This window comes from Scyliorhinus torazame, chromosome 2 (genome assembly GCF_047496885.1).
Source record: "Scyliorhinus torazame isolate Kashiwa2021f chromosome 2, sScyTor2.1, whole genome shotgun sequence".
In the NCBI taxonomy this organism is placed as follows: domain Eukaryota; kingdom Metazoa; phylum Chordata; class Chondrichthyes; order Carcharhiniformes; family Scyliorhinidae; genus Scyliorhinus; species Scyliorhinus torazame.
In genome coordinates, this window is record NC_092708.1 from 100,319,902 (window position 1) to 100,347,669 (window position 27,768).

The 27,768-nt window shown below is 49.2% G+C and overlaps 1 protein-coding gene across 8 annotated transcripts in view; it reads left to right on the forward strand.

The window, feature by feature from the left end:
• The window catches only part of LOC140390043 (coiled-coil domain-containing protein 148-like), a 301,551-nt gene that overhangs the window by 66,709 nt on the left and 207,074 nt on the right, over positions 1–27,768 (forward strand). For all 8 annotated transcript variants that reach the window (XM_072474916.1, XM_072474899.1, XM_072474930.1 and 5 more), the window contains one exon: positions 27,599–27,702. In XM_072474916.1, coding sequence (XP_072331017.1) covers positions 27,599–27,702 — 104 coding nt within the window. The remainder of the gene's footprint in view (positions 1–27,598; positions 27,703–27,768) is intronic.

Consider the following 27,768-nt stretch of genomic DNA (forward strand, 5'->3'; position numbering starts at 1 on the left):
AAAGCCCCAATCTCCGGCACCTGTTCGGGTACACAGAGGGAGAATTCAGAATGTCCAATTCACCTAACATCATGTCTTTCGGGACTTGTGGGAGGAAACAGGATCACCCGGAGGAAACCCACGCAGACACAGGGAGAACGTGCAGACCCCACACAGACAGTGACCCAAGCCGGGAATCGGACCCGGGTCCCTGGCGCTGCGAAGCAACGGTGCTTACCATTGTGCTACTGTGCCACCCATGATATAACCATGTTCCAGTAATGACTATTTTCAGTTATTTCTACTTTCTTTCCAATGGATTTGCTCTAGACCAATATATTTTTGAAGTTTTGAATGTATAAAATAAAATGCTTCTTTGAGTTGTTCTACTCTTTCACCTAATCCTATCATCCATTTTTTGATGCAAGTACAACAGTGAAAGTAATTTAAAATCTGACAAAATTGATATGAGCAGGTCAACTTTTAATATGATTGTTTGGGAGTTGAGCATAGATTACAATAGTGTATGAGTCGCCTTGTCCGCAGTACCAACCTTCAGGCATAAGCATATAACATTTTTGATGCTCTTATAAGTTTATTCAATAATCTGTTCAATTTCTTCCGGGTGCTCACCCGGTTCCTTCCCACAAGTCCCGAAAGTTGTGCTGTTAGGTGAATTGGACATTCTGAATTCTCCCTCAGTGTACCGAACAGACGCTGGAGTGTGGCGACTTGGGAATTTTCACAGTAACTTCATTGCAATGTTAATGTAAACAATAATAATAAAGATTATTAATTAATGTAATGCACCTTTACAAACGTAATTGGTTGAGGGGAGGTGGTGGCGTAATGGCATTGTCACTGGACTAATAAATCAGAGACCCAGAGTAATGCTCTGGTGACCAAGGTTCAAATCCCGAAAACCTGGAATTAACAGCCTAATGATGACCATGAAACCATTGCCGATTGCTGTAAAAACCCATCTGATTCACTAATGTCCTTTCGGGAAGGAAATCTGCTGTCCTTACCTGGTCTGACCTACATGTGACTCCAGACCAAAGCAATGTGGTTGACTCTTGTCTTAACTCATGTCTAAGGGCAATTAGACATGGGCAATAAATGCTGGCACAGCCTGCAATGCCCACGGCCCATGAACGAACAAAAAATTTGAAAACTTTGTGATAATACTTCAAGGTATTATCATAGAATTTACAGTGCACAAGGAGGCCATTCGGCCCATCGAGTCTGCACCGGCTCTTGGAAAGAGCACCCTACCCAAAGTCAACACCTCCACCCTATCCCCATAACCCAGTAACCCCACCCAACACTAAGGGCAATTTTGGACACTGAGGGCAATTTATCATGGCCAATCCACCTAACCTGCACATCTTTGGACTGTGGGAGGAAACCGGAGCACCCGGAGGAAACCCACGCACACACGGGGAGGACGTGCAGACTCCGCACAGACAGTGACCCAAGCCGGAATCGAACCTGGGACCCTGGAGCTGTGAAGCAATTGTGCTATCCACAAGGCTACCGGGCTGCCCGGAAAATTGGAAAATACATCCTTTCATAGTGTGACTGAATTTGGGTTTGCCTCCCAATCATTTATCCAAGCTTACATGTCAGGACGAACTGCCAACCAGAAGAAGAGAAGGAAAATCCAAAGGACAAGTCAAACAATGGTGTACCTGTGCACCTTCTTATGAATGGTTCAAAATTAATATTTGTATAGTAATGGTAGTAGGTCATTCCTGCACCTTCTCATAGAGCAGGGTAAAAACATAATAAATAAAAACCTTTATAAAGTAGGTTATACGGGCCTAATTTTTATGCCCATTGGGTGTGCATACTTGGTGGGCCTCAGAATTGGGCACGAAATGCGCGTTTGGCTCCAGAAGGCACTTTCACTCTTGTGGCCAATTAACGGACAGCCAGCATGAAACGTGCATTGGGAAAGGCTCAGCGGTGCTGAGGAAGTTGGGAAGAGGCCGGGCACAGAGGGAATGGAGGACGTGGGCTGGCACTTCTAATGTACCCCCTCATGGGACAGCCGCTGCAAAGCTGTCAGGGAGCTGCAGACCTGTAAAACGTAAATTGCAATGAAGGAAAGCTGGAAAGAATGTCTAGGCAGCACATTCAAGCTCAAACCTCAGTACCCAGACACCTTTTGTCATTTTATTTTGGCCCTGACATTTCACCCCGCCCTGGATCGAGGTTGCAGCTAAAACATAAAGGCCACTTGGCCAATCGGCCAACCATAAAAGCAGATGGGCCATGTAAAATTGCATTAATTTGGCCCCTTAATGGGCTAAATTTCCTGCCTGATTGCCAACGGGTGCTTCCAACTTTTGCACATGTCTGTCGAACAGCATATCACAAGTGTGCAATAATATCATGATGTGCGCCTGACATCTTCCTGCGCAATTTCACATGCTTCCAGGTTGGGCACATGCCTGCCTGAGTAATGTAAAATTCTGACTATAAATTTGATCCTTTGGTTGTTTAAATAAAACTGCAAATTTAATTACTGATTAATTTACAGTGTCTGTATAATTCCATTTTACAGAGCTAGTCAGTTGGTGTGGGCATATTGTTGTATACAATGCTGAGTAGCTATTTCAGGGATTAATAGAACCTTCCACACATGGTTTACTTTTAACAATATGTCTATGTGCAATGCAGTGATCCATACCAATTCCTGATTCAATGCCAAAAGATTATCAATGTTTTGTGTGGCCTTTAACTCTGATAAGCAAAATTTATTAGCAGTTTAAATAATTCTGAGACATGTTGATGTTAAAATATATGTTGGATAAAATATTACATTTTGTACTTTTTGTAATAGGAAGGTTTTAAAAAGTCAATTTATAGTAATGAGGGTGTAACTGTGTAGATCACTAATGCACTCTGTAGTGGAGTGTTTGGAAGCAAATTGGATGCCCCTATCCCGCTGAGTTCCAGATTTAATTTGTGTTGTTGAGGTGAAAGAGAGCTGAGGAAAGGCTTGACAGTTTCCCAAAAAAGGTAGGCAGGGAAGAATGACATGGGAGTTATCCTGGAAAGCCCTCATAATTTTCCTTGTGCTCAAACTATCATTGATGGAAGCCTAGGAGCAACTCATAAAACTTTCTGCATGACCAGATATTTTTATTTTAAAAAAAATATATTTATTAAAGTTTTTTAACACAATTTTTCTCCCTTACAAACAATAACCACCCCCCTCGTAACAAAAAAAACCGAGAAATCGCGCAGAGCAAGATATATACATGGCAAAATGATATATTTACACAGCTTTGTACACTGGCCCTCACCCGTACGTGCCAGTTTCCCCAACCCTTCATGTTATCTCTTGCTAATCCACCCTCCCAGGCAGTCCCCCCTCCCCCCCCCTCCCAGGACGTGTCCCCCCCCCCCCCCCCCCCCCCCTATGGTTGCTGCTGCTGCTGACCGACCTTCCTCTAACGCTCCGCGAGATAGTCTAGGAACGGTTGCCACCGCCTGTAGAACCCCTGCGCAGACCCTCTCAAGGCGAACTTAATCCTCTCCAACTTTATGAACCCAGCCATATCATTTATCCAGGCTGGGGGGCTTCGCCTCCTTCCACATTAGCAAGATCCTTCGCTGGGCTACTAGGGACACAAAGGCCAGAATGCCGGCCTCTTTCGCCTCCTGCATTCCCGGTTCGTCCACTACTCCACATATTGCTAGCCCCCAGCTTGGCTTGACCCGGACTTTCACCACCTGAGATATTGCTCCCGCCACTCCACTCCAGAACCCCTCCAGTGCCGGGCATGACCAAAACATATGGACATGGTTCGCCGGGCTCCCTGAGCACCTTCCACATCTGTCCTCTACCCCAAAGAACCTACTCAACCTCGCCCCCGTCAAGTGCGCTCTGTGGACCATCTTAAATTGTATCAGGCTGAGCCTGGCACACGAGGAGGAGGAATTAACCCTACCTAGGGCATCAGCCCACAGACCTTCCTCGATCTCCTCCCCCAGCTCCTCCTTCCATTTACCCTTCAACTCTTCTACCAGCGCTTCCCCCTCTTCTTTCAACTCCTGGTGTATTTCCGACACCTTGCCCTCCCCGACCCATACACCCGAGATCACCCTATCTTGAACTTCTTGTGCCGGGAGCAACGGGAATTCCCTCACCTGTCGCCTCACAAAAGCCCTCACCTGCATATATCTAAAGGCATTTCCTGGGGGTCTGCATGACCAGATATAACAGTAGAAAGTAGACATAACAGAGGTGAAGGGTAGAAAATGTCTTAACTTCAGATAGTAACAACTAAATTCCCAGACGTCTTTCCAATTACATTGTCTGATCTAGGCATGTGCTATATCTGCTCAAATCCAGTAACTACTTGCAAGCAGTTGTGTTTGTAACCCTCTTTGCAGCTTGCAACTTTTGGTTTTGTAAATGTTAAATTAAAACAATGTTTTACAACAGCTTACATTTATATAGAACCTTTAACATTAAAATCCCATAAAAGAAGATATTAGGACGTCTTCCGGTGGCGGCTATGGATGGAGTGGTTGCACATTTGGTAGCTCCCACTCAAGGTGGAATTTTGCAGTCCTTCCCCATCTGAGGGGTGGAATTTTGGATGGAAAGAGTTGTAGGAGTGCCAGGAGAAGGTGTAAATCCTTTGATGTGATCCACGAACTAGGAGAGGGTCGAGAAGAAGGAAGCTGTTGGAGCAGGAAAGTCTTTGAGGTGCGCCACAGGTTAAGATGGCGGAGGGCAAAGGGCCTGTTCTGCCCGCGCAGTGGTCAACGGAGCAGCTGGTGGACTTTTTAAATGAGAAGTTCAACCAGCAGAAAAGAGAAGCGCTGGAGGACCTGACCAAGGTGGTAGAGCAGCTCAAAGCAGGAATTGAACAAGTGGAGCAGAGACTGGACTCCCAGAGCCATTCGGAAAGTGGAGGAGGTGGTTGGGAGCACGACGAGCAGCTTGCCTCGTTGGTGATCGACGTGGGGGTGATGCGGGAGACCCATAAGAGGCTGAAGGAGAAAGTGGAGGATCTGGAGAACCACTCCAGAAGGCAAAACCTGCAGATTGTGGGGATGCCCGAAGGCATCGAAGGTGTGGAGGCTGACACGATTGTGGCCAAAATGCTGGAGAAGCTGATGGGTAAGGGGGCCTTTGACCAGCGTCTGGAGGTCGACCGAGCGCATAGGGCGTTGATGAGGAGGCCGCAGGTGGGCGAGCTGCCGAGGGCGATGGTGGTGCGGTTGCACCGCTTCTTGGAGAAAGAGAAGACTCTTCGGTGAGTGGGGCAGAGGAGGGTATGCACCTGGGAGGGGAACGAGCTGTGGGTGAACCAAGACCTGTGCACAGAACTGGTGAACAGGAGGGCCGGGTTCAATCGGGTCAAGGTTCTTCAAGAAGTGGGTGAAGTTTGAAGTGCTGTACCCGGCCCGCTTCTGGGTGACTTTCCAGAATCGAGAATACTATTTGTACGGCAGAGGAGGCGATTGAGTTTTTGAGGGACAATGGACTGGCAGGAGGAGGACATTAAATTTTTTTTTAACAAACATTTTATTAAGGCATTTATGGTTTTATAACAACAAATGATACGAATACAAATGTAAACATAATTCAGTGCGTAACACCCCCCGACATTGAACTTTTGAGGAGTGTGGTAAACCACTGTGTTCCTATATTAAGGGTTGTACGGTAGAACCTGCACTCCAGGTTCACCTGGGCCCCTGCATGCTAGCTCCGCCCAGGAGCCGGGTTATAAATATGCGTGGCCTCAGTTTGAATTCAACTTCGTCTCCAGCCAAATTGATTGCGCCTCAATTTATTAGTCTCTGATTCAGAAGATGGACCTCCGGATTAAACCAGATCGACTGCAGCTGGATCCACACGCAAGCGACGCCAGAAAGGACTTGCAGCACTGGCTAGCTTGTTTTGAAGCGTATATCAACGCGGCGCCGACCCCTGTTCCAGAGGCTCAGAAGATTCAAATCTTGTACTCCAGACTCAACTCTAAAATCTTCCCGCTGGTCCAAGATGCGCCCAATTACGCTGACGCTATGACTCGACTCAAAGAAAGTTATGAGCAGAAGACGAACACGCTCTTCGCCAGACACGCGCTCGCAACGTGTACTCAACTACCTGTTGAGTCAATCGAGGACTTCTGGAGGGCCCTGACCCCACTAGTCCGGGACTGTGACTGCCAGGATGTTACAGCTAAGGAGCACTCAGATCTCCTTATGAGGGACGCTTTTGTAACTGGGATTGGGTCCGATGTTATCAGGCAGCGGCTCCTAGAAGGGGCCACGCGCGACCTCGCAGAGACTAAAACACTAGCGCTTTCCTGCGCAATGTACAGTCCTACGCCCCCAACCGCTCGGCCCACTCCTCCTACGCTTCATGGGCCCTACAGGCAGCCGCCCCAGCGGGGGCACTACCCACCCAGTACACCTGTGCTACGCGGCAGCCAGCGATCTCCGGGGGGTCCCGATGCTATTTTTGACACCCCCGCCAAAAGACACCCCCGCCAACGCTGCCCGGCCCGCGCTGCCCTTTGTAAGGCCTGCGGGAAGAAGGGCCACTACGCAGCTGTGTGCCAGGCCCACTCAGCGGCAGCGGTTGCCCCCTCCCCGGTCAAGGACAGTGGGCGCCGCTAACCTCCCCCCCCCCCCCTCCCCAGGCCATGTGCGAGCAATGGGCGCCGCCATCTTCTCCCCCGCACCAGGCCCGCTCAGCAGCAGTGGTCGCCCCCCCCCCCGGTCACGGACAACGGGCGCCGCTATCCTCCCCTCCTCCCCAGGCCATGTGCGAGCAATGGGCGCCGCCATCTTCTCCCCCGCACAACACGTCCATTTTATGGGCTCCGCCATCTTGCTCCACCCCAGGAACGTACGTTCCATGGGCGCCGCCATTCTGTGACCTCCAGGACCTCTGGGCGCCGCCATGTTGTCCACCCCGCTACACACGGAGACCAATGGCGTTTCAGGACCCCGACGCAGTGGCCGCCTCACTACCCGATGATCAACCACGACTCACATCCATGGTAATCGACCAGTCCAGACCACCCACTCTGACCAACGCATCCACCAGCATGAAAGTCAACGGCCACGTGACATCCTGCCTACTGGACTCCGGGAGCACCGAGAGCTTTGTACATCCAAATACGGTAAGGCACTGCTCCCTTAAGGTACTCCCTACCAATCAAAGTATCTCCCTGGCCTCCGGATCCCATCGCGTAGCGATCTGGGGGTACTGCATGGTCACGCTCACAGTCCAAGGCGCAGAGTTCCACGGTTTTCACCTCTACGTCCTCCCTAACCTCTGCGCTGCACTTATCCTTGGCCTGGATTTTCAGTGCAACCTCCAGAGCCTGACCCTTAAATTCGGCAGACCCTTACCACCCCTCACTGTGTGCGGCCTCGTGACCCTAAAGATCGATCCTCCTTCCCTCTTTGCTAATCTAACTCCAGATTGCAAACCCGTCGCCACCAGGAGCAGACAGTACAGCACCCAGGATAAGACCTTCATCAGGTCCGAGGTCTAGCGGTTGCTTCAGGAGGGAGTCATCGAGGCCAGCAACAGCCCCTGGAGAGCTCAAGTGGTAGTAGTTAAGTCTGGGGAGAAAAAGCGAATGGTCGTGGACGACAGCCAGACCATAAATAGGTACACGCAGCTCGACGCGTACCCCCTCCCACGCATATCTGACATGGTTAACCAGATTGCACAGTACCGGGTCTTCTCAATGGTGGACCTGAAATCCGCTTACCACCAGCTCCCCATCTGCAAATCGGACCGGCCATACACTGCCTTCGAGGCAGACGGCCAGCTATATCACTTCCTTAGGGTCCCCTTCGGCGGCACCAATGGGGTTTTGGTCTTCCAAAGGAAGATGGACCGAATGGTCGACCGGTACGGCTTGCGGGCCACATTTCCGTACCTAGACAATGTGACCATCTGCGGCCATGATCAGCAGGACCACGATGCCAACCTCGCTAAATGTTTCCGCACCGCCACACTCCTTAACCTCACGTATAACAAGGAGAAGTGTGTGTTGCGTACAAACCGCTTAGCCATCCTCGGCTACGTGGCCCAGAACAGAGTTCTGGGGCCCGATCCCGACCGCATGCGCCCCCTCATGGAGCTTCCCCTCCCCCACTGCCCCAAGGCCCTCAAACGCTGCCTGGGGTTCTTCTCGTATTACGCTCAGTGGGTCCCAAACTTTGCGGACAAGGCCCGCCCACTCATACAGTCCACTCATTTCCCCCTGACGGCCGAGGCCCAACAGGCCTTCGCCCGGATCAGGGCTAATATTGCCAAAGCTGGAATGCACGCTGTAGACAAAATACTTCCTTTCCAAGTAGAAAGCGATGCATCGGACGTCGCCCTTGCCGCCACCCTCAACCAGGCCCGTGGCATTCTTTTCCCGCACCCTCCATGGTTCGGCACTCATCCGTCGAAAAGGAGGCCCAGGCTATCGTTGAGGATGTGCAACATTGGAGGCATTACCTGGCCGTCAGGAGATTCACTCTCCTCACTGACCAACGGTCGGTAGCCTTCATGTTGAACAACACGCAGCGGGGCAAGATCAAAAATGACAAAATCTTACGGTGGAGAATCGAGCTCTCCACCTATAACTACGAGATTAAGTATCGCCCTGGCAAACTCAACGAGCCCCCAGATGCCCTATCCTGAGGTATATGTGCCAGCACACAGGTAGACCGACTCCGGACCCTGCACGACAGCCTTTGTCACCCAGGGGTCACTCGGTTGTACCACTTCATTAAGGCACAAAATTTGCCCTACTCCGTCGAGGAAGTAAGGACGATCACCAAGGACTGCCAGGTCTGTGCGGAGTGCAAACTGCACTTCTACCAGCTGGACCGCACGCAGCTGATGAAGGCCTCCCACCCCTTTGAACGCCTCAGCGTGGATTTCAAAGGCCACCTCCCCTCCTCCGACCGACACACTTATTTCCTCAGTGTGATCGATGAATACTCCCGTTTTCCCTTCGCCATCCCATGTCCCGACATGACGTCTGCCACCGTCATTAAAGCCCTTAATTCTATCTTCACTCTGTTCAGGTTCCCCGCCTACATCCACAGTGACAGGGGATCTTCATTCATGAGTGATGAGCTATGTCAGTTCCTGCTCAGCAGGGGTATCGCCTCCAGCAGAACGACGAGCTACAACCCCCGGGGAAACGGACAGGTAGAAAGGGAGAATGGGACGGTATGGAGGGCCGTCCAGCTGGCCCTACGGTCCAGAAATCTCCCGGCCTCCTGCTGGCAAGAGGTCCTCCCTGATGCACTACATTCCATTCGCTCATTACTTTGCACTGCTACTAACAGTACACCACATGAACGTCTTTTTGCCTTCCCCAGGAAGTCCACATCAGGGGTATCACTCCCAACTTGGCTCACAGCTCCGGGAACCGTGCTTCTCCGTAAACATGTGCGGCTCCACAAGGTGGACCCGTTGGTGGAAAGGGTGCACCTGCTCCATGCAAACCCACAGTACGCCGACGTGGCGTTCCCCGACGTCCGCCAGGATACCGTCTCCCTCAAGGACCTGGCACCAGCAGGTTCCGCCCCCACACCGCCCCCGTCACCCCCCCTAGGACTGTCCGTCCTCCCCCTGCCCACCCCCGTTGTTGAAGGGGATTTCGGCATGCTCCCGGAGTCAACTTCGACCACGACAGCACCAACATCGCCGGCTCCACTTTGTCGATCCCAGAGGACGATCAAGGCACCGGACCGGCTGAACCTCTGACCGGCCCACCGGATGACCAGAGACTTTTTTTTCCACTGTTCTGTAAATATTAAAGATTGCGAATTGTATATAGTTATCCACCCCCCCCGCCGGACTCAATTTTAACAGGGGTGAATGTGGTAAACCACTGTGTTCCTATATTAAGGGTTGTACGGTAGAACCTGCACTACAGGTTCACCTGGGCCCCTGCATGCTAGCTCCGCCCAGGAGCCAGGTTATAAATATGCGTGGCCTTCAGCTCGCAGCCATTTCGTCAGCTGCTGTAGGAGGCCACACTTCAGAGACTAATAAAGCCTCAGTCTAATAAAGCCTCAGTTTGAATTCAACTTCGTCTCCAGCCAAATTGATCGTGCCTCAAGGAGGTGTTTTCTTTTGGTTGTTTTTGGAGAGCTTTTTCCCCTTTGAAATGTTTCGCTGGTTTTGTGTATGGTCCTTTATACCTTATGAAGGAATCCACCAAACACTTTGACTTGTGCATCCAGAATCTTTTATTGAGTCTCGTGTGGTAAGATAGCAATCTGTTACAGAGCACGTTATCATGGAGTCTGCTTATTACTCCTCTGGAATCTGCACCGAGCACCGACCAGTCACTTGTATGTCTTATTACTCTCTCAATCCACTTCTGAAGATGGCTGGGTGGGTCACCCCTTAAATGGGAATAACTGGTCACATGACCTTGGTCTTGAGTCCACTTGGTGTGTCTGCACCACCACCTGCTGGTTGGAGGTCGCACACCATCCATCTGTGATACAGCCCTTAATCATATCACCACAGCTGGGTTTGGTGGCGGGGTGTTAGGGAGCACCTTTTTCCTGTTTCTTTGTTTGTTGAGGGAGTGTGGACGCGGGGGGGGGGGGGGGGGGGGGGGAATCAGGGATGCAGGAGGTTTGGGGGCCTTGGGCGGGGGCTGCCATGCTAGCTGGGCAGGCTAGCTAATAGGAGCACAGTGGTGTGGTGGTCAGTTGGTTGGTACAGGGGAGGGGATGGGGTTGTTGTTTTGTTTGGGGGAGGGGATGCTGACAACGGTGTGGTTGTTAAGGTGCAGTTGGAAAGGGAGTGATGACGGTGGATATCTGAGGGTGATCCTGGAGGGTCTTGTGACATAGGCCGGCGGCTGGCCCAAAAAGGAGTATGGTTGATTGGCAGGGAAGGGGGAGGGGGAGGAGTCCCACAACCAGGCTTTTCACGTGGAATGTGAGGGGGCTGAATGGGACAGTCAAACGATCACGTTTGTTTGTGTACCTGAGGAGTCTGAAAGCGGACATGGTTTTCTACAAGAGATGCATTTAAAGATTGGGGATCAGACAAGGCTGAGGAAAGGATGGGTTGGGCAGGTCTTCTATTCGGGTCTAGACTTGAAGACGAGGGGGGTTGGGGTGCTGGTGAATAAATGGGTGGTGTTCGAGGTGGGGAGCATTCTGGCAGATTCGGGGAGAAGGTACGTGATGGCTAGTGGGAAGCTGGAGGGGATGCCGGTGGTCCTGGTAAACATTTATGCCCCAATTTGGAATGATGTGGAGTTTATGAGGAGGGTGCTGGGAATGATTCCTGTCTTGGACCCTCAGGCCACACCGGTTGATAATGGTAGGGGGATTTCAACATGGTCATTGAGCCAAGTTTGGACCGGTCGAGCCCGAGATCGGCGAAGGTGTCAGCAGTGGCAAAGGAACTGAAGGAGTTTACGTAGCGTATGGGGGATGTACCCATGGAGGTTTGGGAGGCCGAGGACAAAGGAATTTTCGTATTTTTCCCATGTGCAAAGAGTGCACATCCGTATTGACTTATTTGTGGTGGACAAGATGTTGTTGGCGGAGTTGGCCGACTCGGCGATTGTGATCTCAGACCACACGCCGCACTGGGTGGATTTGCGAGTGGACCCGGGAGGGTGGGGGGGGTGGGGGGGGGGGGGTGCAGTTCCCGCAGTGGAGGCTGGATGTGGGGCTGTTGGCGGATGAGGACGTGTGTGAGCAGGTAAGGGCTGCCATTCGAGGGTACGTGGAGCTGAACGACACGGTCGAGGTCATGGCTGCCACGCTGTGTGAGGGACTTAAGGCGGTGATTCGGGAGGCCTTTATTTTGATTCGGGCATATAGGGAGAAGGCGGAATGGGCAGAGATGGCAAGGCTTGTGGAAGAGATTTTGAGAGTGGACAGGAAGTATTTGGAGGCCCCGGAGGCAAGATTGTTGAGGGAGAGGCAGAGGCTCCAGATGGAGTTTGGATTGGTGTCCGCGGGTGTGGGTGAGCGACCTGGGGGATTCCTGAGGTTGGAGAGGATCAGGTTCATCTTGAGGGGGTCGGTTGATGTGTTCGCTTGGAGATGGAGGCCATTCATTGACTTCTTTAAGGAGGATTGAGGTGTCAGGAGATTTAAAAAGTGGTTAAGAAGAGAAAAGGCGGGAAGGGAAGGCGATGGGGTGTGGATGTTGGTTATTTATTGTGTTGTACAATTTCACTTCTGCTTTTATTTGTTCTGTTTGTTGTTTGTTTATACAAATGCCTGAATAAAATATTTTTTTTAAAGAAGGTGAACAAAAGCTTGGTTGAAGAGTCAGGCTTTAAGGAACTTCTGAAGGGAGGTGAGAGAAAAAGCAAGGCAGAGTTTAGGAAGGAATGACATATCCTAAGGATTCGGCAGCCCAGCCAAAGTTATAACCACCAACGGTGGAAGCGAAGGAAATCAGTTGAAAACAAAATTGAAGGAAAACATTACGAGGCTGAAGGAATTTACAGAGATAGGGAAGAAAGAATTGTAAATAATAATGTTATAACCTGCCTGATTACTACTGGCTGGGGACTAATGGCAATCCCATAATCTTTAGCGAGTGTGACCTTCCAAAATGAGGGGGGGGGGTGGTGGCAGAGAAATCAGCTAGAGAGGAGTGAGCAGTAGTGGAGTACTGCCACTGTTGTATGTATATAAGTTATTTATTTCGATTCTGCAAACTTGTGCTGGATTCTTCGTGACCTTCACAAAACTGGCAACGAAGATTAAAGTGGTTAGCTGTCTACACTGCTGAAGTCACCTCCCTGGATTTTTGTTGGATACAGGTTGGAAGTTTTTTTTCTGTTGCACCATGCCTCTTTATGGACGTTGGATGTCTTATTGATGCTACGTTGGAAAGTTGGAACCAGTACGCACCACGGATACGTTACTATTTCCAGGCAAATAACATCACCGAAGACGACTGCCAGGTGATCATTTTGCTCACCACCTGTGGTCCGCATACGTTTGGGGTGATTAGGAGCCTTATTTACCCAGCTGTGCCGGACACCAAGAGGTTTGATGAACTAGTGACCTTGGTGGGGCAACATTTTAACCCAACCCCGTCCACGATAGTCCAGCGTTACCGGTTTAATACCGCAGAGAGGACCCTAGGAGAATCCCTTGCTGAGTTTCTATCCGGGCTACGCAGGATTGCAAAGTACTGTGACTATGGTGAGACTTTGTCAGAAATGTTACGTGACGGTTTGGTTTGCGGTATTAACAACGCGGCAATCCAGAGAAAGTTGGTAGCCGAGACGACATTGACTTTTCAATAGGCCATTCAGATAGTATTGTCCCGAGAGAGCGCAGAACAGGGAGTGCAGGAGCTACAGGAAATGGAGGTGCGTGCCTTGGGGTGCAACCCCTTCCGTCCAAAAGTGTCTCCCCGCACTCCTGCCGTACCTTGGGCGGGGCGGCATCTGGATCAATGCCAGTGGCCGCCGGACGATCCTCCCTGAAGGGAGCCTTCTCCAGAACCGATGGATGAGGAGCCATGTCAATGTCGGCTTGTGGGCACCGATGCCATCATGGACGCTGGTCCTGGGGACACCAGAGGCGCCGCTGTTGCGACAGAAACTAGGGCCAGCCCAGGGGCCGTACCTTCCATTTGGATGAACCTGCGGCGACCACTCCTGAGGATGTGGAGATGGAGGACGACAGCCTGCAGCTGCATTGTGTGGCAGCTCAACGTGCAGCCCCCATTAAGGTGACAGTACGGGTCAATGGTCACCCGCTTGAGATTCAGTTGGACATTGGCGCAGTGGTCTCCATGATTGCCCAGAGGACATTCGACCACATCTAGCAGGGTATACAGAGCCTTGCATTCACCGATACACAGGCCAGGTTGGCCACCTATACGGGGGAGCCATTGGACATTGCTGGAACTACGATGACCCCTGTTGCTTATGGACGCTAGGAGGGGTGTTTCCCGCTTATCGTGGTGCGCGGCCACAGGCCCAGCCTGTTGGGTCGGGACTGATTGCGCCATTTGCGGCTGCAGTGGCAGCACATTCTTCAAACAGGTTCTAGAGGGTTGACAGAGGTACTAGGACGGTACCCAGATGTATTCCAGCCCGGTTTGGGGAAGATAAAAGGGGCCGTAGCCCATATCAAGGTTGAACCAGGAGCCACGCCGCGCTATTTCCGGGCGCGCCCGGTGCCTTACGCCTTGCTCGAGTAGAAGTGGAGCTCACTTGTTTGGAGTCCTCGGGTATTATCAGTCCCGTCCGTTTCACTGACTGGGCAGCACCAATTGTACTGGTAAATGAAGCCAGATGCCACGGTTCGCTTGCGCGGCGACCATAAACTTACAGTGAATACAGCTTCCCGGCTTGACCGACGTCCAATGCCCCATATAGAAGATCTCTATGCAAAACTTGCAGGCGGAATCTCGTTCACGAGATTAGATATGAGTCACACTTACCTATAGTTGGAACTGGACCCAGTCTCCCGGCCATATATAATTATTAATACACAATGGGGCCTGTATGAATTTACACGGTTGCCCTTTGGAGTATCCTTTGCCTGCGCTATCTTTCAACGCATCATGGAGGGCATCTTGAGAGGTTTACCATGTGTCGCTGTTTACTTTGACGATGTTTTGATTACGGGGACGTCGGAGCAGGAACATTTGGAAAATTTGGAGGTTGTCTTAGACGCTTCACAGAGGCTAGAGTCCGTTTATGTCATACAAACTGCGTCTTTCAGGCGAAAGAAGTGGTTATCAGGTGGCCCGCGAAGGTTTGCACCCCTCACAGAGAAGGTGCGTGCAATTCAACAGGCTCCGGCCCCAACTGACATTTTGCATCTTCGGCCTTTTCTCGGCCTCGTAAACTATTATGGGAAGTTCCTCCCAACCTGGCAACTACGCTGGCCCCATTGCACCTTCTGTTAAAGAAGAATCACACCTGGACTTGGGGTCAGCCGCAAGAAGCCGCTTTCTGGCGGGTGAAACAGCAATTGACGTCGTCGTCTGGGTTACTAACCCACTATGATCCTGAAAAGCCTTTGCTCATCACGTGTGATGCATCCCCATATGGTATTGGTGCCATCCTGTCCCACAAGATGGAGAATGGAGCCGAGCAGCTGATAGCTTTCGCCTCCTGCACATTGACTGCAGTGGAAGAGAAGTACGCGCAGATCGAGGAGGAGGGCCTGGCAGTGGCCTCTGCGGTGAAACGCTTCCACCAGTATGTTTATGGCTACCACTTCACTATCATGACTGATCATAAGCCTCTGCTTGGAGTTTTCCGAGAGGATAAGCCAATTCCGCCCATTGCTTCCACACGGATCCACCGTTGGGCTTTGTTGCTCGCTGCCTACGAGTATTCTCTAGAGCATAAACCAGGGACCCAGATAGAGAATGCCGATGCACTGAGCCGATCACCTTTGTCGACGGGCGCCGATCGACCCCCACGGCTGGTGAGGTGATTGCAACCCTAAACTTTATGGACTCCTTGCCTGTCACGGCATCACAGATCCAGTCCTGTCAAAGGTGCGACACAGGTGCGACCTATACAAAAAGGACAGGTTGCATCAAAACTCGAGGGGCATAAATATCCTGGTTGGGAGGTTTGCTAGTGTCACTCGGGAGGATTTAAACGAATATGGCAGGGGGTGGGAACCAGAGCGTTAGCTTAGAAGGTGTCATAACTGAAGGGGAAATAGAGAACAAAAATAATAGAACATCACCCTCATGCAGAACAAAAAAGGTGACAAGTGTGAGAAGGGAGATGGTCAATGCAGGGCTGAGGGTATTGTACCTTAATGCTCGCAGTATGCGGAACAAGGTAAATAAGCTTTTTGCGCACATTGAAATTGGCCGGTACGATGTTGTGGGCATCACAGAGACGTGGCTGCAAGGGGATCAGGGCTGGGATCTAAATATCCAAGGATATGTGTCATATCTAAAGGACAGGCAGGTGGAAAAAGGGGGCGGGGTTGCATTGTTAGTAAGGAATGACGTTAAATCGATAACAAGGATATAGAACCAGAAGGCATAGAATCTCTGTGGGTAGAGTTGAGGAATCGCAAAGGTAAAAAGACTCTGATGGGAGTTATGTACAGGCCCCCTAGCAATAGTCAGGATGTGGGGCAGAAAATAAATCAGGAGATAGAGAAAGCATGTAAAAAAGGCAATATCACAATAATCATGGGCGACTTCAATATGCACGTGGACTGGGAAAATCAGGTTGGTAGTAGATCCCAAGAAAAGGAATTTGTGGAGTGTTTAGAGATGTTTTTTTGGAGCAGCTTGTGGTAGAGCCCACTAGGGAACAGGCAATTCTGGATTTGGTAATGTAATGAGGCAGACTTGATTAGGGATCTTAAGGTGAAGGAACCCTTAGGGCGCAGTGACCACAATATGATAGAATTTACCCTGCAGTTAGAGAGGGAGAAGCTGGAGTCAGATGTCACTTTTTCTTACAAGTGGAAACATCCTCTCCATGTCCACTCTATCCAGGCCTTGCAGTATCCTGTAAGTTTCAATAAGATCCGCCCTCATCCTTCTAAACTCCAACGAATACAGACCCAGAGTCCTCAACCGTTCCTCATACGACAAGCTTACCCTTAAAACCATGGGCTCTGAACTTATTCAACAGTCTTACAATTAAATAAGGGTGATTACAATTAAATAAGGGTAACTGCAAAGACATGAGGAAGGAGCTGGCCAGAGTTTATTGGAAAAGGAGACTAGCAGGGAAGACAGTGGAATAGCAATGGCAGGAGTTTTTGTGGGTTATTCGGGAGGCACAACAGAAATCCATCCCAAGGAGGAGGAAACATGCTAAGGGCAGGACAAGGCATCCATGGTTGACGAGGGAAGTCCAGGACAGTATAAAAGCAAAAGAAAAAGCGTACAAAGTGGCGAGGTTTAGTGGGAAGCCAGAGGATTGGGAATCATTTAAAAGCGAGCAGAGGACAACTAAAAAAGCAATAAGGGGAGAGAAGATGAAATATGAGTGCAAGTTAGCTAGTAATATAAAAGAAGATAGGAAGAGTTTATTTCACTATATAAAAGGTACGAGAGAGGCAAAAATAGACATTGGACCACTGGAAAACGTGGCTGGAGAAGTAGTAATAGGAAACAAAGAAATGGCAGATGAATTGAATAGTTACTTTGCATCAGTCTTCACGGTGGAAGATACCAGTGGGATACCAGAGCTCCAGGAGAACCAGGGGGCAGAGGTGAGTGCAATGGTCATCACTATGGAGAAGGTTCTGGGGAAACTGAAAGGTTTGAAGGTGGATAAATAACCTGGACCAGATGGACTACACCCTAGGGTCCTAAAAGAGATAGCTGAGGAGATTGTGGAGGCATTGGTGGTGATCTTTCAGGAATCACTGGAGGCAGGAATGGTCCCAGAGGACTGGAAAGTGGCTAATATAATACCACTTTTTAAGAAGGGAGGGAGTCAGATGATGGGAAATTATAGGCCAGTTAGCCTGCCTTCGGTCATTGTTAAGGTTTTAGAGTCATAGAAAATACAGCACAGAACAGGCCCTTCGGCCCACAATGTTGTGCTGAACTTTTGTCCTAGATTAAGAACAAATCATTCTACACCCAGCATTCTACCATAATCCATGTACCTATCCAATAGCCGCTTGAAGGTCCCTAATCTTTCCGACCTAACTACTTCCACAGGCAGTGCATTCCATGCTCCCACTACTCTCTGGGTAAAGAGGGTAGGGATTAGATAAAGTTCCATGGTAGAGAGTTTTAGTTAAAATTAAATTTTAATAGGCAGCACCATGGCGCAGTGGTTAGAACTGCTGCCTCACAGCGCCGAGGTCCCAGGTTCGATCCCGGCTCTGGGTCACTGTCCGTGTGGAGTTTGCACATTCTCTCCATGTTTGCGTGGGTTTTTGCCCCCACAACCCAAAGATGCGCAGGCTAGGTGGATTGGCCACGCTAAATTGCCTCTTAATTGGAAAAAGTTAATTGGGTACTCTAAGTTTTTTTTAAAAATCACATTTTATGGAATTGAAGGCAAATTATTGACCTGGTTAGAAGAATGGTTAGCAGGTAGAAGACCAGTAGGGATAATGGACATCTACTTGAATTGGAAACAAGTAACTAGTGCCATCTCATAATGATCTTTGCTGGACCTCAACTTTTCATTATATTTATTGATGACTTGAATAACACAGTAGAGCACAATATATCTAAGTTTACAGCGACAGAAAGATTGGTGGTGCAATAAGTAGGAAAGATAGCATCAAATTACAAAGAGACAGTGATAGATTAAGCAAGTGGAGAAAAATATAGCAGACATAGCACCTTCTAAGCCTGCACCCTCCACCACCTAGAAGCTCAAGGGCAGCGGATTCATGAGAACTCCACCACGTGCACGTTCCCCTCCAAGTCACACACCATCGTATATCACTGGGTCAAAATCCCAGTATTCACTGTCTAACAGCACTGTGGGTGCACCTGCACCACATGGACTGCAAAGATTCAAGAAGGTGGCTCACCGTCACCTTCTCAAGGGAAATTAAAGATGAGCAATAAAAATGCTGACGTAGCCAACGACTCCCTGCAAAATAATTTGAAAAAAAATAGATGTCAATGATGGAAATGTGAGGCCATCAATTTTAGACCAAAAAATAAAAAGTTAGGGTATTTTTTTTAAATAGTGAAAAAAAAGGGATAGTGAAGTTTAAAAGAGATTTCAGTGCCCATGGGTACAGATACTGAAGTATAAATGAGCAGATAGAATATAAAAAGGACATTTTGCTCCATCTATAGAAAGCTCTGATTAGACCACATCTGAAGGATTGTGTATTGTTTTGGATTTGATACAATACAAAGGATGCATTTCCTGGGATGCAGTGCAGATTCACCAGAATATTACCAGGGTTACAAGGGTTGAACGAGTGAAGATGCACTCAGTAGAACACCCACCTCAACCATGTTAACCCAACATTACAATTACACCGCTCTTCCTCGAGCTTTTTCTCTGCCTGGATGATGCTCTGTAACTACAAAGCTGAAAAAAGAAATATTTTTATTAAAAGGTTCCATGTCATTGAAGAGACTTTCAGCCAATCCAAATCCAACAACCTACTCAGAAAACTCTGCTCACGTTTTGACACCTACGACAAATTCCACCACAGCAGCTAAGACAATTCACACATTGGGCACAACTAATAGCTGTGTTGCGCTTGGCACAGATGTTATTAAAGATGAGATTGTGAGGTACTTGGAAGTGCATGGTAAAGTGGGACTGAGTCAGCACTGCTTTGTCAAAGGGAGGTCATGTCTGACAAATCTGTTAGAGTTCTTTGAGGAGGTAGCAAAGAAATTAGACAAAAGAGAACCAGTGGTTCTCTTTTCTGGAAATTTAGATTTCCAGAAAGCTTTTGACAAGGTGCCGCATAGGAGACTGTGAAATAAGTTTAAGAACCCATGGTGTTAAGGGTAAGATCCTGGCATGGATAGAGGATTGGCTGACTGGCAGAAGGCAGAGAGTGGGGATAAAGTAGTCTTTTTCAGGATGGCAGCCGGTGACTACTGGTTTGCCTCAGGGGACTGTGCTGGGACCACAACTTTTCACAATATACACTAATGGATCTGGACGAAGGAACTGAAGGCACTGTTGCTAAATTTGCAGATGATACAAAGATCTGTAGAGGGACAGGTAGTATTGAGGAAGCAAGGGGGCTGCAGAAGGATTTGGACAAGCTAGGATGGTGGGCAATGAAGTGGCAAGTGAAATACAATGTGGAAAAGTGTGAGGTTATCCATTTTGGAAAGAGGAATTTTGGCACAGACTATTTTCTAAATGGGGAAATGCTTAGGAAATCAGAAACACAAAGGGACACTTGGGTGCTCTTGTACACGATTCTCTTAAGGTTAACGTGCAGGTTCAGTCGGCAGTTGAGAAGGCAAATGCAATGTTAGTATTCATGTCAAGAGGGCTAGAATACAAGACCAGGGATGTACTTCTGAGGTTGTATAAGGCTCTGGTCAGACTCCATTTGGAGTATTGTGAGCGGTTTTGTGGACCTCGTATCTAAGGAAGAACGTGCTGGCCTTGGAAAGGGTCCAGAGGAGGTTCACAAGAATCATCCCTGGAATGAAGAGCTTGTCGTATGAGGAACGGTTGAGGACTCTGGGTCTGTACTCGTTGGAGTTTAGAAGGATGAGGCATGAAACTTACAGGATACTGCAAGGCCTGATAGAGTGGATGTGGAGAGGATGTTTCCACTTGGAGTAAAAACTAAAACCAGAGGACACCATCTAGATGAAAGAGACGATCCATTAAAACAGAGATGAGGAGGAATTTATTCAGCCAGAGGATGGTGAATCTGTGGAACTCTTTGCCGCAGAAGGCTGAGGAGACCAAATCACTGAGTGTCTTTAAGACAGAGATAGATAGGTTCTTGATTAATAAGGGGATCAGGGGTTATGGGGAGAAGGCAGGAGAATGGGGATGAGAATATATCAGCCATGATTGAATGGCGGAGCAGACTCGATAGTCCGAATGGCCTAATCCTGCTCCTATGTCTTATGGTCTAATCCTGTGTGGTGGGGAGCATAGACAGCTCTCAGGAGAGTTGCGGGCATTTTCCTCCAAGCTGTCAGAATTTAGCGTGGAAGTCTGTATTCTCTTGTGGGGATGCATGTGGTCGTCCCAGAAAAAGAACAGGAGCTGACACTAAAGGACTTGCACAATGGGCATCCGGGTGTGACCAAAATTAAAATGTTGGCCTCGAGTTATGTCTGCTGGCCAGGCCTCGACGCCGACATTGAGAAGGTGGCCCAAAACTGCTCCATTTGCCAGGAGCATCAGAATCTTTCGCTGGCCGCTCCCCTACATCACTGGGAATAGTGGCCTTGGGAGCACTTGCATGCGGATTTCGCCGGCCCTTTTCAAGGATCCATTATTCTTTTACTAATCCATGCCCAATCGAAATGGCTAGAGATGCATAAGATGGTAGGCACAACGTCCTGCGCAACGATCGCGAAGATGCGTTTGTCTTTCAGTATGCATGGCCTCCCCGAGGTGCTCGTCACGGACAATGGCACTCCTTTCACAAGTGAGGGGTTTGCGAGGTTCATGAAGGTGAACGCCATACGCCATATCCACACCGTTCCATACCACCCGGCTTCCAATGGTATGGCAGAGCACGCAGTGCAGACGTTCAAACGGGGCCGAAAGAAACAATCTTCCGGGTCTATGGACACTAGACTGACTTGTTTTGTATTTTCGTATAGGACCACTCCACATGCGGTGACTGGTGTAGCTCCCACGGAAATCCTAATCGGCTGGAGACTTCAGACCTTAGCATGGTTTTCCCAGACATTGGCTCAAAACTACGCCGCACTCAAGAACGGCAGGGGCATGGTCTTTCTTGGCATCGGCCGATTCAGCAGTTTGCACCTGGTGACCCGGTGCTCGTTCAAAATTTTGTTGGTGGTGCCCAGTGGGTCCCTGGTGTTATCTTTTGTCGACAGTCCCACAGGCCCTATGTCTTACCAGGTGCAAGCCCAGGGTCAACTCCAGCTCAAGCATGTAGACCACGTTCAGTCCAGAAGACCGCCTCTTCCAAAGATTCCCCGCCCTCAGAGCTCACTTCTACAGCCGCTGAGACCAGACAGAATGGAGGATCATCCTCACGATCTTCCTCTGGCGTCGCACTCAAAGCCTGCGCAGGTCGTTGCAGAACCATCTGGAGATAGGGACGCTGAGATGATGGAGGAATTGGACTCCGAATCCGACAAGATGCCTCCAAGGGGGTCCTCGGTCTCACGGCCCATGGATGTACAACCGTTACGCTGTTCATTGTGGAAGTGCCGTTCTGATTCTCGATACACGCTACCCGATCCAGCGCCTCGTGCAAATGGTGTTCGGCCAGCGGTAAAACGAGTCCGACGCCCTCCTTTGCCAGGGTCTTCGGTGGATCCCTCGACCTTTGGGGGTGAGGGATGTTTTAACCTGTGTTATTACTACTGGCTGGGGACTAATGGCAATCCCACAATCCTCAGCGAGTAGGAGCTTCCCCAATGAGGGGGGGCGGAGAAATCATTCGCAGAGTCAGCTGCATGAATAGAGCTGGCCAGTATGGTGCCAGCTAGAGAGGAGTGAGCAGGAAGGGAGTAACTGCTGCTGTTGTATTTATATATATATATATATATATATATATATGTAATTGAAAATAAAGTTAATTATTTCAATTCTACAAACTCATGCTAGATTCTTCGTGGCCCTCACAAAAAATAATAATAATATAATCCTTAATGTCACAAATAAGCTTACATTAACACTTCAATGAATCAGGGCAGCATGGTGGCGCAGTGGTTAGCACTGCTTCCTCATGGCGCCGAGTTCCCAGGTTCAATCCCGGCTCTGGGTCATTGTCTGTGTGGAGTTTGCACATTCTCCCCGTGTTTGAGTGGGGTTCACCCCCACAGCCCAAAGATGTGCAGGTTGCCCCTTAATTGGAAAAATGAATTGGGTACTCTAAATTTTAAAAAAGCACTTCATGAATTTACTGTGAAAATTCCCTCGTTGCCACATTCCGGCGCCTGTTCGGTTACACTGAGGGAGAATTCAGAATGTCCAAATTACCTAACAGCACGTCTTCCGGGACTTGTGGGAGGAAACCGGAGCACCCGGAGGAAACCTCCGCAGACACAGGGAGACCATGCAGACAGTGACCCAACCTGGGAATCGAACTTGGGGCTGTGAAGCAACAGTGCTAACCACTGTGCTCCTGCATACTAAAATGTTTCACTATTTTAATTTTCTCCTCCCTTGAAGGCTTTGAATAGTACTCATGTACAGTTCCTCTGTTGTCTTACTTTAGTGGTCGTTGTTATGGATAGAGGACCAAAATTCCCTTTCCTTTCTGTCCTTTAATCAGTGTAATTTAGGACTGATATGTGTTCCCAATCCTCCGTTAGTGTGCAGTCAATTTAAAAGCTGCCAGCAGCAGACTTTTGTGCATTTTAAAAAGTATTATTCACATACTCACCCCATAAAGGTTTATCGCTATGTCAGTCACGCAATACGCACTCAAGAAAGATACAATTAAAGATAATAATGCACTTTTACAAATATTAAAACCAAACCGAATAGTTAGCTGTTCACATGTCTTGGCGAGTTCAGTAAGGGAGCTTTTCCCATTCTGGAATTGATGTTCAGGTAAATTTAGGTGGCTGGTTTAAAGACCGATTAACTGCAGATTCCTTCAAAGTAAAGACTTTTTAGCAGGGTGTGTGGACAGGGCTTGATAGCTGGTGTGGCTGGAGGTCCAATTCCTTGCAGGTGAATTCAGAGCAGTTCGAAACCGCCTGAATTTTTTTTTCTTAAATGTTTTTATTGGGTTTCTAAACATAGTATATTTACAGTTACGTACACAGAATGAAATATAAAGAAAACTGGTAAGATATTGTACACCAACTCAAAAACAGCAACTCTGTACAGTTAGCAATATTACGTTTAACAAATAAGTAGACACATGTTCGTGGGGGAGGGGGAGAAACTGGGGAGGTGTATATACATTTGGGTGCCGGAGAAACAATTACATTAGTTATGTCCAATACAGAGAGGGAAATACGAGAATGGATTTGGTGTTGGTGTTGTTACTTGCTTCTACCTGATGGTTTTTGCTGCCATTGTTGTTGCGCGTTCACCTCCGCTTCGGCCGTTCGTCCCGACTCTCTCCCGTATTTTCTTGCTCTTGGTACTGTATTTGCCGAGTTTGTTGTCGTTTACCGTGCTTACCGCCACTTTTGGGCAAGGCTCCACCCTCATCCCCACCACTTTGGACATTGCCTCAAAGAAGGCTGTCCAGCACCTAGCAAGTCTGGGGCAAGACCAGAACATGTGGGCGTGGTTGGCTGGGCCTCCTTGGCACCGCTCACATCTGTCCTCCTCCTCCGGGAAGAACCTACTCAGTCGAGTTCTTGCTAAGTGGGCTCTATGTACCACTTTGAGTTGCGTCAGGTTGATCGGGATGGATCTAAGTAGGAAGAGGTACCTGGGCAGCACATTCATTTTGATTGTCTGGACTCTCGCCGCGAGGGAGAGTGGGAGTGTGTTACATCTTTGCAGGTCCTTTTTGACGTCCTCTGTCAGCATGGTGAGGTTCCATTTGTGGATCCCTTTCCAGTCATGGGCTATTTGGATCCCTAGGTAGTGGAATTTGTGTTGGGCTTGTTTAAATGGCAGTCCCATTAGTTCTGCCCCCTTCCTTGTGGGTGTTCCGGGAAGATCTCACTTTTGCTCATGTTGAATTTTTAGCCCGAGAAGGCACCAAACTCTTTCAGGAGCGCGATGATTCCGTCAATGCTGCTTTGTGGGTCCGAAATGTAGAAGGGCAGGTCATCTGCATAGAGTGAGACTCTGTGCTCTCTGCCACCCCTTCGGATCCCCTTCCAGCTTTTTGCTGCTCTGAGAGCGATTGCTAATAGTTCGATCGCTAGAACGAACAGCAGCGGGGACAGTGGGCATCCTTGTCTGGTGCCCCTGTGCAGCTGGAAGTATCGGGAGTTGGTGTTGTTTGTCCGTACGCTCGCCATAGGAGCGTTGTATCGGAGTTTCACCCAGGAGGTGAACCCTGTTCCAAGCCCGAACCGCTCCAGTACCTCTATGAGGTACTTCCATTCGATCCTGTCGAAGGCATTTTCTGCGTCCAGGGAGACAATCACCTCTGGTGTTCTCCCCGGATGGGGTCATTATCACGTTCAGCTGGCGCCTGATGTTCGAGGTTAGCTGCCTATCTTTGACAAAGCCCGTCTGGTCCTCTGCGACCACCTCTGGTACGCAGTCTTCTGGCCTTTCGGCTAGGATTTTGGCCAGTATTGTGGCATCTGCGTTTAGCAGTGAGATGGATCTGTATGACCCACATTCTTTATCTTTCTTAGATATCAGCGAGATTGAGGCCTGTGCTAGCGTGGGTGGCAGTGTGCCCTTAGCCAGCGAGTCTGTGAACATCTCCCGCAGGTGCGGGGCCAGTGCTGTCGCAAATCTTTTGTAGAAGTCTGCCGGGAACCTTTCCGGTCCAGCGCCTTCCCCGCCTGCATGGAGCTAATGCTGTCCATGATCTCTCCCAGTGCTAATGGTGCTTCCAGGCCCTGTTTTCTGCCCTCCCCCATGACTGGTATGTCCAGTCCATCAAGGAACCGTTTCATCCTGGACTCCACTGTTGGGGGCTCTGAAGTGTACAGCCCTTGGTAGAAGGCCTCAAAGGTTTTGTTGATCTTTTCTGGTTCTGTTCAAATGTGCCTCTGGTATCCCTGATTTGTGCAATTTCTCTGGTGGCTGTCTGCTTTCTCAGCTGGTGTGCCAACAGGCTGCTGGCTTTGTCTCCGTGTTCGTTTGGGTCCCCCGTGCCTGGCGGAGTTGGTGCACTGCTTTCCTAGTGGAGAGCAGATCTAAGTTCCTTTGTAGCTCTTTCCTCTCCGCCAGGAGCTCTACAGTCGGGGCCTCGGAGTATTTACGATCTACCTCCAGTATGGACTCGACCAGCTGCTGCCTAGCCACCCTTTCCTCGCTATCTCTTCGTGCTTTAAAGACGATAATTTCCCCTCTTAGTACGGCCTTTAGAGCTTCCCAGAACGTGGAGGGTGAGACCTCCCCGTTTTGGTCGTTCTCCGTGTACCCTGCTATGGTCTGCGATATATTTTCATTGAAGGCCTTGTCTGCTGGTAGGGCAGTGCCCAATCTCCATGTGGGGTGTTGGGCCCTGCCCGTCTCCAACCTCACGTCCATGTAATGTGGAGCGTGGTGGGATATCACAATTGCGGAGTATTCCGCTTTGACCAGCCCCGGAAGCATCGTTTTCCCCACCACAAAGAAGTTAATTCTTGTGTATGCATTGTGTACTGGGGAGAAGAAGGAGAACTCCTTCTCCCCTGGGTGGGTGAACCTCCAGGGGTCCACCGCCTCCATCTGTTCCTAAAACGACCGAGTTCCTTTGACATGTTTGAGGTTTTCCCTGTTTTGGGGTTTGATCTGTCAGTCATTGGGTCCTCTACACAGTTGAAGTCCCCCCCCCCCCATGATTAGTCGGTGCGTCGCTATATTGGGGATTTCTGCCATGGTCCTTTTGATGAAGTTCGTGTCGTCCCAGTTGGGCGCGTACACGTTAACTAGTACTACCGGTGCCCCGTCCAGGGCCCCGCTGCCCATGCTGTACCGTCCCCCTGGGTCCGTAACCATCTTTGTCACCCTAAACATCGTCCTCTTGCTGATCAGTATTGCCACCCCCCTGGCTCTCGTCCCGTAACAGGATTGGTAGATCTGTCCCACCCAGCCCTTTCTTACCCGCAGTCGGTGTTGTTCTCTCAGGTGTGTCTCTTGGAGGGAGACTATATCGGCTTTCATGTTTCTTAGGTGGGTGCCAGAGGCCCTTATTTCTACCCTTGCTATGGGTTTTCCAGCCCGCATTCCTCAACAAACTTGTTTGCTTTGGCAGGGGCTGTGATGAAGTACTCTTTGTTCTGGTATGTGACCCAGAGTTTCGCTGGGTACAGCATACCAAAACGTACGCCGTTCTTGTAAAGAGCTGCTTTCACGTTATTAAATTTGGCCCTTTTCCTGGCTAGGTCTGTGCCAATGTCTTGGTAAACCCTAATGTTGTGTCCTTCCCATTGGCAGATTTTGTTTTGTCTGGCCCACGCAGGATTGCTTCCTTGTCTTGGTACCGGTGCAGTTTAGCTCTAACTGCCCTCGGTTGATCCCCGGCCTTGGATTTTGGGCGCAGCGACCTGTGTGCTCTGTCCATTTCTGGTGGTTTGGGGAAAGTTTTCCTCCCCACTAAGTTGCCCAGCATCTCGGTCACGTATGCGGTGAAGACCCAGGGATATATATTTTTTTAATTTAAATTTTCAGGAGCGGAACGAAAAAAAGTTTTATCCTCTCCATGGTCTTTGAGTCCCCCGACTTTCCGGCTGTCGAAACCCCCTGAATGATGCGCTCACCTGAACTCCTCTGACAGTTTCTGCTCGCCAGGTGCATGACTTGGGAGACCTGTCGTAATTCACATCAGTGTCATGTAACTGGGGGGGTGGGGGGGGGGGGGGGGGGTGAGATTGACAATTAGATGTCAATTTATTGTACTGGGCTTCCTGATGTTGAATGTTGGGATTCTCACTACATCACAGGCCCGGTGGGGGGGGGATTGAGGCTAATTGTCCCATGCTTTTATGTCAGCGTGAAAATCAATTTGGGGTTCCCACCAGTTTTTCCACCGCCCATTGTCGGTCCAGCTCTGCGGAAACAGGAACGGAAAGTCCCTCCCAATATCTTCATGCCTGCCTCACATGACACTATTCTTCATGTCTGAGTGCTTTGACATTAAAGATCAATAAGCCACATTGGAGTATCAGTGTTGTGTGTGATTCTGGCCTCAACTAATGCCCAAATATTAAAGCTTCACAAGTGGTTGGTTAAAGACAAAAGCTTGGCTGACACTTTTTCTTCCCTTCCCTTGCCAAATGCAAAGTTCTTACTGTTGCTTGAGGTCAGATAATTTAGTACCGATCAGAAATTCTTGATTTGCGTAACTCAGTACCCAGTGCGCTTTGTTCATTGACCAATGAGGGAAACTTACTGATTTAATCTTTTTATTATAAATATAGATTCAAAAAATCTTACAAACAGCAAACTTTAACAAGGAACATACGCTGATTAAGCAGCATCAACGGGTATGGTGGCAGGAGCAGCCAAGAGTGATGGAAATAAGGTAAGAATTAACGTCTGGAATGTTCCTTTAAGATACATTTTTCAATGAGTCTCACAAGCATATTTT